The following is a 17,185-nucleotide window of genomic DNA, read 5'->3' as shown; positions in this document are numbered from 1 at the left end:
GTGTTGAATCTGAACAGTACGTCTCCCCCAAAGCATGTAATAAAGTAAAGAGCCAACTAGCTTTTTTATATTTTGTTTTTCTAGAGAATTGTTTTTGAATACCACCTGTTCACGAGAATGTAAATTACCAACACTTTATTAAATTTTCTATCATGTCACTTTTTTATATTTAATGCCTAAACAATGCAAAGGTATCCCTCCGCATGCTGAGGGAGACTAGGAACTTAACCAGCTTGGAGATGCTATAAATTGTGCTATAAGATAAGTGCACAAAAGAAAATCCACATGTAACAGTGTCAGGTGCCAAGGAAGGTGAAACACATGGAGGTTTTTGCCAGTTGGAAAGACGACATACAATTCACAATTTGCATTTGTGCACTTCTCCTCCATTTAACCACTATACTGTGTGGCCTGAGATGTGAGTGCATCATTTATTAACTCAGCCACAAAAGGCTTGAAGGAAAGTCTAGCAGGCAATGTAAAATGTATTTAAATGGTCCTGCAAAATTTAAATTGTTGCCAAACCTCATTCACATTTGGGTAAGACACTAAAAGGCAGTAATACAAACAAGGCTTCAAGAGGGTATCTGCTGATCTTGAGAAAATTTTGAAATATTAGTCTTTAGTCTTTTTTTTCCTGTTCTCTTAATCTGCTCGGTTATAGTTTAATATTAGCTTCATTAGCTATGTTAAAGATGGTTATTCTGTCTTAAAGGAATAGTTGAACATTTAGGGGAATATGGCCGTTCGCTTTTCTTCTGAGAGTGAGATGTGGATTGACACCAGGATGATGTAGCTTAGCATAAAGACTGGAAGCACAGGTAACAGATAACCTACCTTTGAAAAATTAACTACCAACATCTCCAAATTTGACTTAACGTGATATATATAGCATTTTTTATCCTTAAATGAACAGATACATGAAAACAACAATTTGTGGTTTTAGGTGGAATTAAATGCTGGAACTGTTTCTTGACAACAGTTCATCCATCCGCTTGGCACTTCTGTGCAGTGTCTCTGGCTGTAGCTTATGATCACCAGTATGGTTGGTGAGTACAGACATGATGGTACCAAACCTGGTAACCACACTGTGATGACATGATTTCAGGAAGCTGTGCACTGTCACTGTGGCTGACTGAACATGCAACTCAACCTAAAACCACTAATTGTCATTTTTATGTCTCGGTAACAACTACAACTTCAGTGTGCAGTGTCTTAAACAAATGAGAAACAACATGTTCATTAGTTTTAGCAGGAGTACTACAAGCGACACCTGTCACATTACACATAGTCATTTGAGCCACTGCTACATATATATAAGATTTAAGTGCTGCTTTAACACACAGACATGAGACTGATATTGACCTTCATTTTATTCTTAGAAAGAAACAAATAAGCTTTTTTCAAATAAAATGTTAAAATTGTTCCTTTTTGTTTTGGTTGTACAATTCATTTTGAAGTACCATCAAAAATCTTACTTTAAGAAGTCTTAAATGTGGCTCTCTGAAATCTCAAACTGAATTCCATTTTCACACTAACACTAATTCACATTCCTGTTTGCCTGCTGTCTTCCCCAGTGATATCATTCTTTTGTCCTGATCACATCCCTGGTGTGCATGCTCAAAGAGGAGCAAGACATGAGGGGGAATGTAGAGGAGGGCAGAAACAGAGGAGGAGGATTTTTAGCTGTTATCTGCAGTGTGCCTGGAGGCAGGGATGGAGGGACGAGCTGGCAGAAACAGGATGTGATTAAAACACAGAGGTAGAGAGATAGTGAGCAGGGGGGAAGCTGGGCATCCACAGTGACTCAGCATCGACAGTGGCATTCATTTGATTGGCTGTTCATGGAGGATGGAGGGAATGAGCCCCCTCCTCCTCTGATCACATCATCCATTAATTCTCCAGGGGCCATGACATAACCCCACAGCCATTCTCTTGCACTCTCTTCAACCCTTTCCTCTTTTTATTTGATCCATCTAAGGAGCTGAGGCATTAAGGCTAAGGACTTCTCTGTCTTCTCTGGCTGCTTCTCAAACAGAAAAGCAGTGCAGCTTATTTGGACTTGGTTGTTATTCAGGTGCTCTTGGGACTTAAAACAAGCCAAGAAATCTGCCTAGCAATAAAAGTAAACTCAAAAAATCTGAAATATAGTATATTCTGGATTTGACTTTAATGTCTGCAGAGTGCAATTTATAATGTCTGTGTTTTTCTGTTGGAGTCTGTGGTCCTGAAACAAGCCTCATTCCTTACCAGGAGCTATTAATCAGTTAGATGAACTGAATTATGGATGATCTGTATCATAGCTAATGTTCTGCATTTGTCTGTACTCCCCATGACACATTCTTGGCTCTTGATTGCATGGGTGTATCATACTCTTTAAACAAAAACTATACAACCATCTGAAAATCTTTCGAAACACTTTGACTTGCGCATGAATTCACATGTTCTTGAAATGTTTATGTTTAGTCCTCTGGTTCCTGTAATGATCAGCAAATTAACAATTTATAGCAATTTACATCCATTTGTTCATGATGGACAGATTGATGTCCAACTCTAAAACTAAAATGATATTGAATCCACAAAAACATTCAAAGATATTAAACATATGCCAGACAATATTAGATGTATTTTTGGTCCAAAGCCATCATCAGTCTGTCTCCTCATCGAGTCATCTTTGTGAACTCCAAGTTTAACCTTAAAAATGTTTAGTTTTCTTCTCTATCACAGCACTTTTAATTGCAGATATCCAAAAGTTTTGCTTTAGTACTTCTTCTGCAGTTTTTTGAACACATGTGTCTGGCACACTGACGTGCCAGACATAGAAGGTCTTAATGCATTTACAGTAGTGGGAATAGTGTGTTTTCTGTCTGCTAGTATGGTGGATGTTAGAGTCATTCGGACACATGTACTACTGTGCTCAACATACTGTGTTGTTCATCACTTTTAACACCACACAACTCTCAACATGTGATGTCCCAAACAACATTATCACGTTTCAGAAGTAAATAAACCAGTAACATTTTACACGCCTGTTTTGAGTAAAAGCATGAACAAAATATGTAGGAAAGAAATAACAATAAAATGTAATATTAAAAGCTGAAGTGTATTTTTCTGTCTGCATTGTGTACCTGTGTAGTCTGGTCTGGTGTCCCGTGAAAACCCAGAGCAGCTGATCATTGCCTTAGAACCCGAGGCAGCATCAATCTACTGCCGCAAGCTCCGCCTCCACCAAATGGTGGACCTGGGCAGCCAGACCACCCAGAACGGCTTCAGCCCCACGGAGAACGTAGGGAGTGGAATGACCCAAGGTAAGTCCCATCAACACTGACAGTACTAACTTTATGCTTTCATACAGTATGTATCACCTAATCATGCACACCACTGTACTGTTGAGTAGATTGTTCCAGTGTCTTTCTTATGGCTGCATTAGTATTGATGTTGTAACATACTGTTTTTCCTTCTGTTGATTGTTGTTTCTTCCATAGTTTCTCCAGGTCATGGTAAACGTGCTTTCATTTTAAATTCAGACACAAAATACATGAGGGTTTAAAGGCACATTGACTTTTTATTTATCTCCAGTCATCACGTTTCAACTTGCTTTTGCTTCTTTTCCATTAAAGCCCTTGTATTCACTCTGAAATTCTATCCCACACACACACACAAACACCTAGGAGGCTGGGAAGTTCAATAATGAATTATTCACATCTCTGGGAAGGAGCTGGGTAGAAATCTGGACACTGTAACAAAATCAGAGTGTGTATCTTTTACATTACACCAGTTGTCAGATACTAATGCAATAACTTCCCATGAACATTATGAACACCAACATAAGATTAAGGTGCAGTTCGTTGTTTAATAAACCGGTTAGCAACATACAATTTGTTTGATAAAAGTTGGTAACATTACTTAAGACACTTGAAAAACTCCTTTTCCAAAACTGTAATAATTATATAATTACAGTTAAAATTCATCACATGCAAATTTCAACAACTGACCCAAAGTGAAACCTGGTAATATGACCATTATGCTAATATAGGAAAGTCAGTATATTAATAGTAGGTATCTGTTAAAGATATAGGCCAACAATTCTGAAAATGCACTTATTTCTTTCTTTCTCAGAGTGAGATGTTCAGATGGATAATAAACCTGTGTAGTTAGCTTAGCATGAAGCAGGGGAAAACAGCTAGGATGGCTCTGTTCAAAATTCCAACCAACCCTCCAGCAACACCTATAAAGCTCACTGATTAACATCAGATTGATCTCCTTTGTGTAACCTGTGGATGGATACACTGTTGTTCATCAAGAAATACTGTAGTTCCAGCATATAACTCTCCCAAAAACTACAATTTGTTATTTTTAATTTCTCTCTGTGTACAGATTAAACTGCTTCCAGTCTTAATGCTAAGCTAAGCTAACCACATCCTGATTCCAGCTCTGTACCTTAAGGACAGAGATTGATATCAATCTTCTCAACTCACTGTTGGAAAGAAACTGAATAAGTTAATTTCCCAAAATGTTGATGTTTTCCTTTAACACATGGAAATGCATCATATTAGCAAGGTCCAGGTTATCACATGGTTATTTATAAACTATAATAAACCATGTTACATTATGGACAGTTACTACATTTCTAGTCATAATATCATTATTCTTCCACTGAAAAATTGGCAATGCAAGAACATACCACAGAAAAAATGTTTCAGAGCTGAATGGAAAGCTGTTATTTACTAGCAAATAAAGCAGCAACAGCAAATGCCTGCCTCCCCTTTCCTTTCTTCACAAGTCTTTCACCTTTCATCATTTGGGTTTGTTTTTGTTCTTTACCCATCTTATAAAACGAGGGTTTAGAAGGTTGCTTTTTGTCTAATATTCACTGTAAGGATCTGTCACAAAACTGTATATCACTCACTCACCTATATGCAAATAAAAACTGTTTTATTAATTTCAACAGCTCAGTTTTTGGTTATCCACAATAAACAGCTGTGTAAAAAGAGCATCTGAAGGTGTTTCCTTGGAAAAGCACTTCCATGCGAATCGTACAGACACTAACAGACTCCAGATTTATTAGGATGTTTCAATGTGAATTACTGTAATAGTACATGGGTTTGGTAAGATGCATTAATCTCATGTTTAAAACATGTCAGACAAATTAACTTTTATTTGTCCTTCCATAAATTAAATGTTGTATATCATAGCTCTTTCAGATTTAAAACCATCAACCATTTTACTCAACAAGTGATCCATTTACTTCAATCTTGATATTTGATTGAAAATCAGAAAAAGATGAAGAACACAAGACAAAGTTAAATGTAGTAAAACATGGAACATGCTGTCTGATGAAGAGTGGGTCACTTCTTCAGAAAGCCAGGACAAATCCTGAAAAGAAACATTTTTATTGTCTGATTAATACAGATTATTATTAATACTGATTAAACACTGAGGGTGGTATAGAGTGTACAGCTAGACACTTTGTTCTACTGCTGTACTACATTCTGGATTTTTGTTATTTTGCAAAGGCTCAAGGAGGAAGGTTTTGCAGTAGATTGTAAGATTTAGAAGGCTTGAATCTATTTCCTACTCTATCAATAGAATGTATTAAAGTGGACCATACAGTGCACAGCAGACAATGCAGTCAAATGCAAGTGAAGTCCCCCAGATAGTGAACTGCCGCCAGCTCCTTCTTATGATGCCAGGATTTTATGAGTCAGACCTTTAGAGTTTCTCCATTCTCTGAACAATCCAGTATCAGACTCTCCCTCCTCTTTCATGGTCCTCAAGTCCCTTTACACCTGGAACATCATGCTGTATGACTCCATATTAATACCAGAAATATGCGCCTTTTCAACCAAATGCTTCCAATAACCATGCAGCCTCAGGAACTAAACCCAAGAACTAAAGCAGGAACTAAGATTGCCTTTTGCACATTCCTGTTTGAATGAAGATGAGACAAAATAGTGCAAAAATGAATAAAAAATACATTTGAAAAATAGTCAGGAAGCATTCATAATCAATACCAGAAGTATAATGTTAAAAGATCAAAAGGATTACATGCAATACTACAAGAAATGTCTGTTGCTCATCCTAATATTGAGCCAGTGGTGTGTGACTTAAACTCTACAGCAGCCACAAGGTTTGTCTTCGACCAGTCAGTGATGTTCTTTCCTTCAAACTCCTCCCTGAGAGTTCCAGGGTCAGCAGGAAGTACTACTCCCAGATCGGGGCTTTTTTGACACTAAGGAACTAAATTTAAGTTCTGGTTCTGCTGGTTGAAAGGTTCCTGCGTTCCTGTGAAATTTCCTGAGGTGGAAACTGGCTCATAGAGAGCATATTGTCCCTGTCCTGGCATCCCTTTACTGGCTCCAAGCATGTCAGAGAGTAGCCATGTAGATTTTATTCAAAGTGTACAAGGTCCTCTATGATTGAGCCCTTGTCACATTTCTGTCCTCCTGCACCTCCACATTTCCTCCTGGTCTCTCTGGTCATCTGACCAAATGAGTCCTGTGTTGCTGGGCCCTTAGACTGTGCATTGCTTTACCAATTGACGTCTTCAGATCTCTGTTCTTTTACCTTTGATTGATTTGCTGCTTGTGTCTTCACTGATTCTCAAAACTGATTTATTTGATGTTATATTTGTTGTGTACCATCCTCAACAACATTACTGTACTTTAACTTAACATGAATACTTTTATAGAGCATAGCTACAGTATAATCTATGTAAGAGGAATTAGATTGCACGTGACCATGATCACAGACAAAATCAAAGGATGCTTATGACATAAATAACAATAATGAAATTCTTTTTCTGAGATGGTTTGTATTGTAATATTGGTGATGTTGGCTGGTTAATCCTTCTGTCCATGCTGCACTTTTGTCCAGAGTGAGAGTTCTCTACAGGCCAGATTGCCATAAAAATAGCGTAGACATGAATAGTCTCCAGAGGATGACTTTCCTGTAACACCACCATCAGGCCATACACCTGTACACCAGTTGGCTGTCATACTGGTTTTGCTTAAAAACATGAGATGAAAACAAACACTTCTTGCCAGTTAACCCCTTTCATGTTCCATGTCCAGCCACAGCAATAGGCCATAGATGTCTTTTTAAAGGACCGGTGTGTAGGATTTAGTGGCATCTAGTGGTGAGGTTGCAGATTGAAACCAACTGAATACCCCTCCCCTCCACCTCCCCTTCCAAATGTGTAGGGGAACCTACGGTGGCCACAAAGCCTGCGAAAAGCACGAAAGCTCTTTCTAGAGCCAGTGTTTTGTTTGTCCGTTCTGGGCTACTGTAAAAACATGATGGTGCAACATGGTGGCCTCTGTGGAAGAGGACCCGCTCCCTGTGTAGATATAAAGAGCTCATTCTAAGGTAACTAAAACACAACAATTCTTATTATCAGGTGATTATACACTAATTAAAACATACTTATGAATATTATATCCCATTTCTGCCAAGTTCATTCCACTAGATGCCACTAAATTATACACACTGCACCTTTAAAACACATGCTATATTATGAGTTTACTTCACATACCTGGTAATGGTTGGTGATGGCCAGTTTTAGCTGTGTTAAAATCCCGAGGGCAGCTTATAATACAGTCAGAGGTGTTTGAATTAAATCTTTCCTATATGCTGAAAATGCTACAATGAGTGAAACTATGTGTCAATGTTCCCCAGCTCAGGTCTGTAGGAGTTGTGAGGTAATTCAACTTTGAACCCTACTGGTGTTGTTTCCATTGGACTTTCCCATAACGACCATTCTCACTGAAGCACCCTCTATCTGATACTTATCACCACAAATGATACTTCTGTCATTTAATGTTTCCTATTAAGGAGTCATTTCCTTCCTGATTGTACATTTTACTGCATATGTAAATTATGTAGGCTTTAATTTTTGTAGTGGCAGATGTTTTATTAGAATGATTCAGATTTAAGGTAATATTTTGGAATACAAACAGAAGTATTATATAAGTATGAAGTTCGTGGAATGTTAGGCTGACGTAATGTTAAGTGTAGACCTCTCTCATGCCCTCTGCAAAGCTAATGAGTGTTGGAGAGCCCTCTTTCCTTCTCTGTATTGTTTCCTCTGTGTAGGAGGAAATGTCCATTTGACATTTACTTCTGCCAGATCTTCCTGCTAGAAGCAGTCAAGCACAGGTCACATGGCTTCACTCTCCAACACGCTGGATAGCAGGGAGTAGCAGACTTACTAGAGAAGTAAAAACGATGATTTTTTTTTTTTCGGTAAATATTTTCTTCACTCTTTGTGTTGGTTTTTGAACATACCAATACCAAAGCGCAACATGACACACAGACAGACAGATGAGACATAAAAAAGACAGACCTTTGTATTGTTATTATTGCTACTGGCAAGATAGATAGAAATCAACAATAATACAGTGTTGTGGTGGAGGTATTGATAGTGATAAATGATTGAATTTTTCAGGGGAATCATGAAGCACATACCTGCTTCTCTAATTTAAGTTGACTTGTGTGTGACTGGGGAGCTGTAGGCTTCCAATACAGTTAACGCAAAGGATAAAAATGTATATTTAACAAAACTACGGACCTCAAAAAATTAGACTGTGAACTGATAATAGTACGTAACTGCTCCAATATTTCATCTATAAAGAGTTATATTGATATTTTCAATATCATTACACCTCCATAGCTGGAAAGGAGTTATACATGGAGTTATATGGAGGGAAAGAACAGTTAGGAGAAGAGGACCAAATACATCCATCTGTTTGTAATGATTTTTGTGTTCTTTTAGTTCAAATAACCTATGTAAAAACATTATAATTATTGTTCTTTTTAACAATCTAAGAAGTGTTTTTCTCTATATATAATAATATATCAGACCAAACCACTACAAGTTGATAATACTTATGTACTTTCACTTAAAAGTCCAGTATGTAAGATTTAGTGGCATCTAGCGGAATGGACTTGGCAGAAATGGAATGTAATATTCATAAGTGTGTTTTAATCAGTGTATAATCCCATGAAAATAAGAATTGTTGTGTTTTCATTACCATAGAGTGAGCCCTTTATATCCACACAGGGAGTGGGTCCTCTTCCACGGAGCCCGCCATGTTGCACAGCCATGTTTCTACAGTAGCCAAGAATGGACAAACCAAACACTGGCTCTAGAGAGGGCCTTTTGCATTTATTGCGAGCTTCGCGGCCACCGTAGGTTCTCCTACAAGCTTGGAAGGGGAGGGTGAGGGGAGGGGTATTCAGTTTGTTGCAATCTGCAACCTCACCACTAGATGCCACTAAATCCTACGCACTGGTCCTTTAAACTTACAAGTGTCAAGGTGAAAATTTTCCCATCACTTTCATGGAACATGAATGTAGAATTATGAACCTGCTGAGTTAATCTGTATAAACTGATCTGGATTTAACACACTAATAGTGAAGACTTTTATTACATGTTAATTTCATCTTATTTCCAAAATGGATCTGTTTTTGTTTAGATCTTTGAGAGTCAGATGTATAATTTCAATGAGACTCACATGGTTTAATTAAGGTTTGATAAAACATAATAAAATGAAAGAAAACATCACAGACTAGGTTTTTAACTCATGTTTACCGTGGCAGTACATGCTACATGTTACCACATGGACTGGTGAACTTGATGTTCTGTCTCATACTCTTAAACACATCACCTTCACTGCATGTTCACACTGTGAGCAACATGACTGGTGAGTTACCCTGTTAGGCTGCGAATGCAACAGTATATACTTTTCTACCGAAGAGGCAAATAATCTATTTATTACTGACTTGAAGTCAGCTCTTCTTGCATCAGACTTGATGAGCTTGCACACAGTGTGGACATACATGCATCTTAGCCTGCTGCTTGCCTTACACACTATACAAACCTCACAGCTTCACACAGCAGAGCTTCACGCCTTTATCACACTCACCAGAACATTCTCTCTCTGTTAACAACCAGCTAAGGAGCATGTTCGGCGCAACCGGCAGAGTCGCACCTTTTTGGTGGAAAATGTCATAGGGGAGCTTTGGTCGGAGCTGGAAGAAGGTAGAGTCTCTCTCCTCTTTTACTCATCTGTTATGATTTTCTCTTCCTCCCTCTTCCTCTAGGGTAACTGCTCTTGCTGTTTCTGTTGCTGCCGTCTAATATTAGATATTGGATATTAGATACTAGATGTTAGATTTTTATGGTGATAGATCTAATTAAATAGCGTGAGTTTTGTTTGTTTTTTTATTTTATTATTTTTTCCATCATATGACTTTGGAACACAATCATTTTGTTGTCATTGTTGTATCAAAATACTTATATAAACTACAGTATATACAATATTAATCAATGACATGTGATACTTGGTGATACCTTGATTAGCCCATCAAAGGGTCAGCTCAATTACAAAAACATTTTTCTGGTGAACGGAGGTGAATGGAATTTTGTTTTTGGTGAGTAAGGGGTTAAAAAATAACATTTGAAAAATTCAACTGCAGCTTGTGTTTCCAGAAACAGTCACCCCTTTACTCTGGAAAATCCGCAGATGTCACTGTAAACAGTTTTCATTGGAACTATTTCTACTGAAGAAATACTCTCTCTGACAGTGACTTCAAATCTGAGGGTCGGGACCACCTGAGGGGTTGCAAGATGGCTCTGTGGGGTCATAAGATGATTAACAGGAAATACAAAACTACCTGCATGGCTAGATAACACTAGTGTTGAGTGACAAAATGTGTTATATTAACAATAACAAATTACTTGTACATTTTGAATGTCTTTAGTAGAGTCACCCACCTTCTTTAAAATGTGAACTTGGTTGTATTTTACTTTGTGAAGCATCCCAAATCCAAACTGACAGTTCAGCTCTTTGTCAAAGACAATCCTGAATCCCACTCGTTACCTCATCCAATATTTATTCTTTCGTTGCTTCTCCACTTGGCCTCACTATCTTCTTTTTTCTCCACCACTGACTTACAGCCACAGAAAATCTAGGTCAGGAGTACTCTCTGTGGCTTATTTGAAGAAGCTAAAGTGTCACAACGAGTCAGGTCCAACCGCCCTTGAGCATGTTCCTAAAAACAGTAGAGTTGTGGTAGATAGAGGTAGTAGTCCTGTTGGGTAGGATGCTGTTTGATAATATTTTAGATGCCTTGTGCCTGAGCACACTATGTTTCAATTTCTGTGTAATGTTTGTGCAGGTGACCGTTATGTGGTGGTAGACTGTGGCGGAGGAACAGTGGACCTGACTGTCCATCAGATCCGCCTTCCAGAGGGACATCTAAAGGAGCTCTACAAGGCCTCAGGTAAAAGGATGTATAACAAAACACTTTTTCTGTCTGCTTTATAGATGTAGTCTATTGAGTTGAGTCTCAACTTGTTTTTGTTTTTTTTTATTCATAATCACAATCCACTCTTTTCCCAGGTGGTCCCTACGGTTCTATCGGGATTGACTATGAATTTGAGAAGCTGCTGTGTCAGATCTTTGGTCAGGATTTCATCGACCAATTCAAGATCAAGAGGCCGGCTGCATGGGTGGACCTGATGATTGCATTTGAGTCACGGAAGAGGGCAGCAGCCCCTGACAGGACCAACCCCCTCAATATTAACCTGCCCTTCTCCTTCATTGACTACTACAAAAAGTTCAGGGGCCACAGTGTTGAACACGCCCTGCGCAAAAGCAAGTGAGTGCAGTCAGCTGTCTGGATCTCAAAAACCTGCAGATAAAAACATTCTGCCTGTTGTATATGTATTAACCGGTAGCCATGAAAAGATCATTACATAAATACAGAATAAGAAATAAATAACAATAGAAAAGTACTGGAAGAAGAGCAGGAGCTGTTGCACCTTACCTCACGTCAATAAGGGATGTCAGTTTTGGTTGATTTTGCTTTCAATAGACTGACACCTATTAACCAGTAACTAACTGGTTAATTGTGGTCAGACCTAGCTTGTCTGCCCTGGTTAGCTTGACTTTTAGCTCATCCTTCTTCACCTCAAAGTGTTTTCAATGCGTTTAGTCACAGTACCTCTCAATGGCATAACAAACTCAGGCTTGAGTGAGTGAGTGATTGGCAGCATATTGGTCTCAATCATTTGGCACACTAACTGGGTGATGGCCTCGGACCAGCACACATGACACTTTCTCCCCCCGGCTAGCTGTGACGTGATCATTGGCTGCGACTGAGAGCCACCCTCAGACATGACAGCTGAGTTCTTATTCTTAATGTGGTACAGCATTGTGCTAGTACCATATTAGCCTGAATATACAACGACCTTGATTATAAGACAACCCCCCTTTTCTAACAAGTGTTTTTGGAAAAATAATATAACTTACATCATAGTATAGTTACTTACTCACATTCTCCTGCCAGGCTCTTGGAAGTGGTCAAAAATGATTTTCTCTGGCAGTTAGCACAACTGCCTGTTTGTCTTTTTGAGCTCCTTATCATCTGTGACAGTGGTATTTGGCAGCTTTACATATTCCATTTCTGCAGTATAGACGTGGGAAGACGCTTTGGACTCGTTTTCACTCTCCATGAATTTGTTTCCTCCATGGCAGAAAAACACATCACACAAGCCTTCAGAAACTCCTGCAGGTTGAACTAGACTAACGAAACACTTTTAGGGCTGACTGACTCTAACACACTCACTATAAACAGACTTAAAGACACTCGCTAGTCTAGCAACATTAAGGCTACAAACAACCCACAATACAACACTCCATGTAGGAGTCAGTTTTACATTATATTTTTAATTTATCCATTCAAAAAGAATATCTGATGTTGTGGGCATGTAATTGTCTAGCTGTTAGCAGACTGTGCATGCAAATTAACCTATAGACCGACATGCATAACAAGTCAAAATATTCTCGGCAATTAACAGTTAACCATTGACATCCCTAACTTAAATACACTTCTGTTGTCATTGATGACTTTGCTTATTTGCCTTTTCCCCCAAGAGTGAGATGAAAAGATATCAATCTCTCTAGAGTCAAGACATAGTCAGCCTAGCTTAGCATGAAGACTATAAAGACTGGAAGCAGGGGGAAACAGTTTGAAAATACACCCACCAACACCTCTAAAGCTCAATTATTAACATGTTTATCTTGTTGTTTTAAACTGTTTTCAGGATGTTACATGCTGGAAATATTTCTTGGCCAACAACCCTTTATTCATCCATGCTGCACTTCTGTGCGGCCTTGCCAAATAGGAAACAATTTATTTTTATCCTTCCTCTTTTTAGAATGTTCTAGTATCTCATAAGGTGACCTGACCAGCACTACTTACTATGAAAGATTGGATTTTTTCTTAACCTCCTAACTTGATAAAACAATACAGCATTAGAACTCAGTGGCAGACAGACAAAATATTAACGGTGGTATAAGTTTTCACTCCCAGCCATTAGAGTACTATAACGACTGACTTGTGGGACCTCCATGGAGTCTAGATTTTAATGGCCCTGTCTCATGTCTGTGTGTATTTTCATAATCCCACAGTGAGGGACATTAAAAGATATTTATATGGCTGTAACTGGAGCCTCCAATGGCCCCCAGGCTCCTGTGACGCCTAACTGGAAGTGCTCAGTCTGTCACATTGTGCGGGAAAGTCTTGGGAGGAGCCAACATTAGCAACCTCACACACTTAAATGGAGACTCACATGTGAACATACTGTACATGAATCACACACATGGGATCAGAGTAGATGGATACTATGGTTTCTCTCTGAATTTATGATTCACTAGACACACTGCATCAGCCATGGAGTGATATGATAAGTGGCTGATCTGGACACACCACATTTCTCTTAATCCATCCAACAAAATCACTTTCTGAATACATTTTAAGGTGTGCAGGTGTACAATCATACTTCATTTGGATCTACACCTTTCATAAATATTTACTGACTGATCCTATCTAACCACATAGACTCCCAAGGTGGTTGTGTCCAGGCATGAATCTGTAGACTGGCTGTGCAAGGCTATTCCATTCATGTTACAGCCATTGCTGTCAGTGAAGTGAATCAATATGTTGCATGCGGAATGGACCATAGAGGCAGGGGCAAATGCTTTCATCTACAGTATGTCTTGAGAAGAAACATTTCATTTATGGAAATAGATTAAAACATCAACCTTCTTGATGAAGGTATTTTTATAACAACAAGTTTATTGCCAAGTAGGTTTATGCATACAAGGAATTTGCCTTGTTGTTGTGGTGCATCGCAGTCAAAAAATAGAAGGTAAAGAGAAAAATACCACTACCAGGAAAGATAGGTGCTATAACTACTGTATAGAAATGAAAAATCACAATTAAAATTTGAAATATGGTAAATATAGTAAAAACATATATGGAATTGTAAGATAGTGACTGGGGATGTGTAAAAGTTCACAATGTAAAACAGTTTAAATAGTACACATGTAATGTGCAAATGTAAAATTACAAATAATTGCGTTAATGTAATACACAATTGTTCAATGTGATGGTTTTACAGGTGTGCAGATGATGACGTTTTTATATTATTATAATGTGTAGTGTCCATGGGTGAGATAGAGTCAGTGTCAGTGGGGGTCCCAGGCCTTGTTGATGAAGCTGGCTGCAGACGGGAAGAACCGTAGAAGAACCGGAGGTTTTGGTCTTGACAGACCTCAGCCTCTTGCCGGAAGGGAGTGTTTATGTGTGAGGTGGGAGGGGTCAGCCATAATCTTTCCTGGATCAGCTGACTAAGTTTTGTATGAAAGATGTTCCTCATATTAATGAACCCACAGAGAATTATCACCATCTCTGCACTTCCCCTCAGCTCTGTATAGCTTTTTTGTATCTTTCAGCTACTTATTTTGGGGTTTCCCAGCCCAACACTGCTCTCATCACCCTCATTTCCAGCCACTGCAGGCCACTGTTTACAGCCACTGTACAATTCAACCCCAGTGAAGCCATGCAGTGTAGCTTGAGGGATGGCAGTGTTGGTTGGTTGGTCAGTTGCTCCACCACTTTGGTCCAGTATCAGATGGATTATGGAACATTATGTTATCAAGAGTCTAAGCAAATAGTAACTGAAAACTACAAGTGAAGAATTTTGTCAGCTTTTAATGTATAACAGTGAAACACAATTAATTGCACTGAACATCAGTTTGATTTGTATTCTATATGTGATTTGCCTAACATTTGTCATGTTGTGATACAGTATATCGGTATTGGAACTGTATTTTCATTAATATTGTTACGTTGATTTTAACAATGTCACCCTGCTTTAATTACAGATGATCATAGTTCAATGTAATTTAACACTGCATGTAACTGATTCCCTCTCCTCTCCTCCCCTCCCCTCCCCTCCCCTCCCCTCCTCTCCTCTCCTCTCTCCAGTGTGGATTTTGTTAAATGGTCATCTCAGGGGATGCTGAGGATGAATCCAGATGCTATGAATTCCCTCTTCAAGCCCACCATAGACCACATCATCCAGCACCTCAGTAAGCTACACTCCATTTCTTCTACACCTCAACCCATACATATCTCACCGTGACATTCCCAATGTGGTACAGGTCCTGTAGCTGCATATGACACGGTGCTCGACATACTGAAGTTAAGTTTTTTTGAGCACTTTTGGGGACAATAATAAGGACATCTGTTTAATCCTCATTTAAATTGGTAATGTTTTGGAGCATCCATCTTCCCATAGAGTCCAGGCAGTCCTTTAAGTCAGTTAGTTTGCTGAGATCATCATGTCTGATGGACAAATATAGCTGTGTATCATCAGCATAGCATATAAATAAAAGTTTAGCATTCTGTGACATAAAGATGATATAGGCTAGTTGAAACAGACTGTGTAAAATAAGCTTGAGGCACTAATAAAGTTATGTCTAGTTTGGCACAATATGTTAAAATATTTTTCTGAGCTTCTAAACTTGTATGTCAAATTAAGTGAGAACTTTTTCGAGAGTGGACGAGGGTTAAGGAAGAAATACTGAAATGGAAAAAAAATCACAGTCAAACTTTTGGAAAACTATATCATACACTGTATATCATATAAAGTACTAAATTTCACACTTAACATAAATGACTGTAGGTACAAACAACCTCAATCGAGCACAGTACCAATTTGAACCCCTGTCACTCTGAGGAATGTTTTTTTGTTACTCAGTTTTCTGATGAAGAGGGTTGGGCTCTCTCTAAAACCAGCCAAAATACATAATTCATAGTTTCCTTAACCAAAGGAAACTAGGTCACATTACTTTAGCACGAACTGGTTTTGGGACTGGAATCTAACTGGTTTGCTCAGATTGTAAAATATGTTTGTGACTCGTTTGGCTTTCCTTCATGAGGTCAGTAACTTAAAACTGATAAAATCAGTCTGTTCAGAGAAGGAATGTAACAGGAAATGTAGCAGGAAATGTGCACAAAGTTACATGTGCTATACAGATTTATGATGTGTTCATGAGTGGACCAGCAGCTTCTTAAGTAAAATGCAGCGCACAGAGGAGAAACAGCAGACAAAGTAACAACATCTTTCTAGAACCAATGCTGACAGTCTCATAACAACTTAGTTAGTGGAATTCTCTGAACTCTATCAAAAGAATAGTTCTACATTTTGGGAAATACGCTTATTCTCTTTCAGTCTGAGACTGCAATGTTCAGATAGATATTAATCTCATGTCTATGTGTTAAGTACAGGGCTGGAGTCAGGATGTTGCTAGCTTAGCATAAAGACTAGCAAGCCTTTGTCTGTCCATAGTAAAAAAGTACACCTATCAGCACCTCTTCACTAGTTAACATAATGGACCCAAATGCAACACAATTATCTTTGTTAGTTCAAGACCGACGCAGTTGTCATTTTTCCCTCCAGCGCCCAAGTTGTTTAAATAGCAATTGCACTTGTGCCCATCAAAAATCAAACGAAAATACATTCGCAACAAATTAATGAACAGGATCTTAAACTGGTGATCTGGGGCTGACCACAGGAGGGTCCAGGAGCAGCAGGAGCCAATGTGCTCGTTATGGATCATGCACTTTCACTTTGCGCACGAGCAGATCCGTTTCCTCTGCAGAGAGGCATTCCTTCTTACTACTTGGCAAATGCTCCATCATAATAGCAATCCGTCAAGGTGCAAGCACACCTGGCTTTTAAAGGGAATGGGAGATGACACTCTGACTGATTTATTGCATGTTACACCCAAAACACACCCATGATTGATTAGGTGACTATGGACAACCC

The 17,185-nt window shown here is 38.7% G+C and overlaps 1 protein-coding gene across 3 annotated transcripts in view; it reads left to right on the top strand.

The window, feature by feature from the left end:
* hspa12a (heat shock protein 12A) overlaps positions 1–17,185 on the top strand; it is a 58,491-nt gene that overhangs the window by 34,860 nt on the left and 6,446 nt on the right. For 2 of the 3 annotated variants that reach the window (XM_044372770.1, XM_044372769.1), the window contains exons 7-11: positions 3,137–3,308; positions 9,956–10,042; positions 11,182–11,286; positions 11,406–11,664; positions 15,340–15,443. In XM_044372770.1, the coding sequence (XP_044228705.1) occupies positions 3,137–3,308; positions 9,956–10,042; positions 11,182–11,286; positions 11,406–11,664; positions 15,340–15,443 (727 nt within the window). The remainder of the gene's footprint in view (positions 1–3,136; positions 3,309–9,955; positions 10,043–11,181; positions 11,287–11,405; positions 11,665–15,339; positions 15,444–17,185) is intronic. The other variant, XM_044372771.1, reaches the window with a different exon arrangement.

This window comes from Thunnus albacares, chromosome 14 (assembly GCF_914725855.1).
Source record: "Thunnus albacares chromosome 14, fThuAlb1.1, whole genome shotgun sequence".
NCBI lineage: Eukaryota > Metazoa > Chordata > Actinopteri > Scombriformes > Scombridae > Thunnus > Thunnus albacares.
Note: the sequence above shows the minus strand (reverse complement) of the source record. Positions and strands in the feature narration are given on the sequence as shown.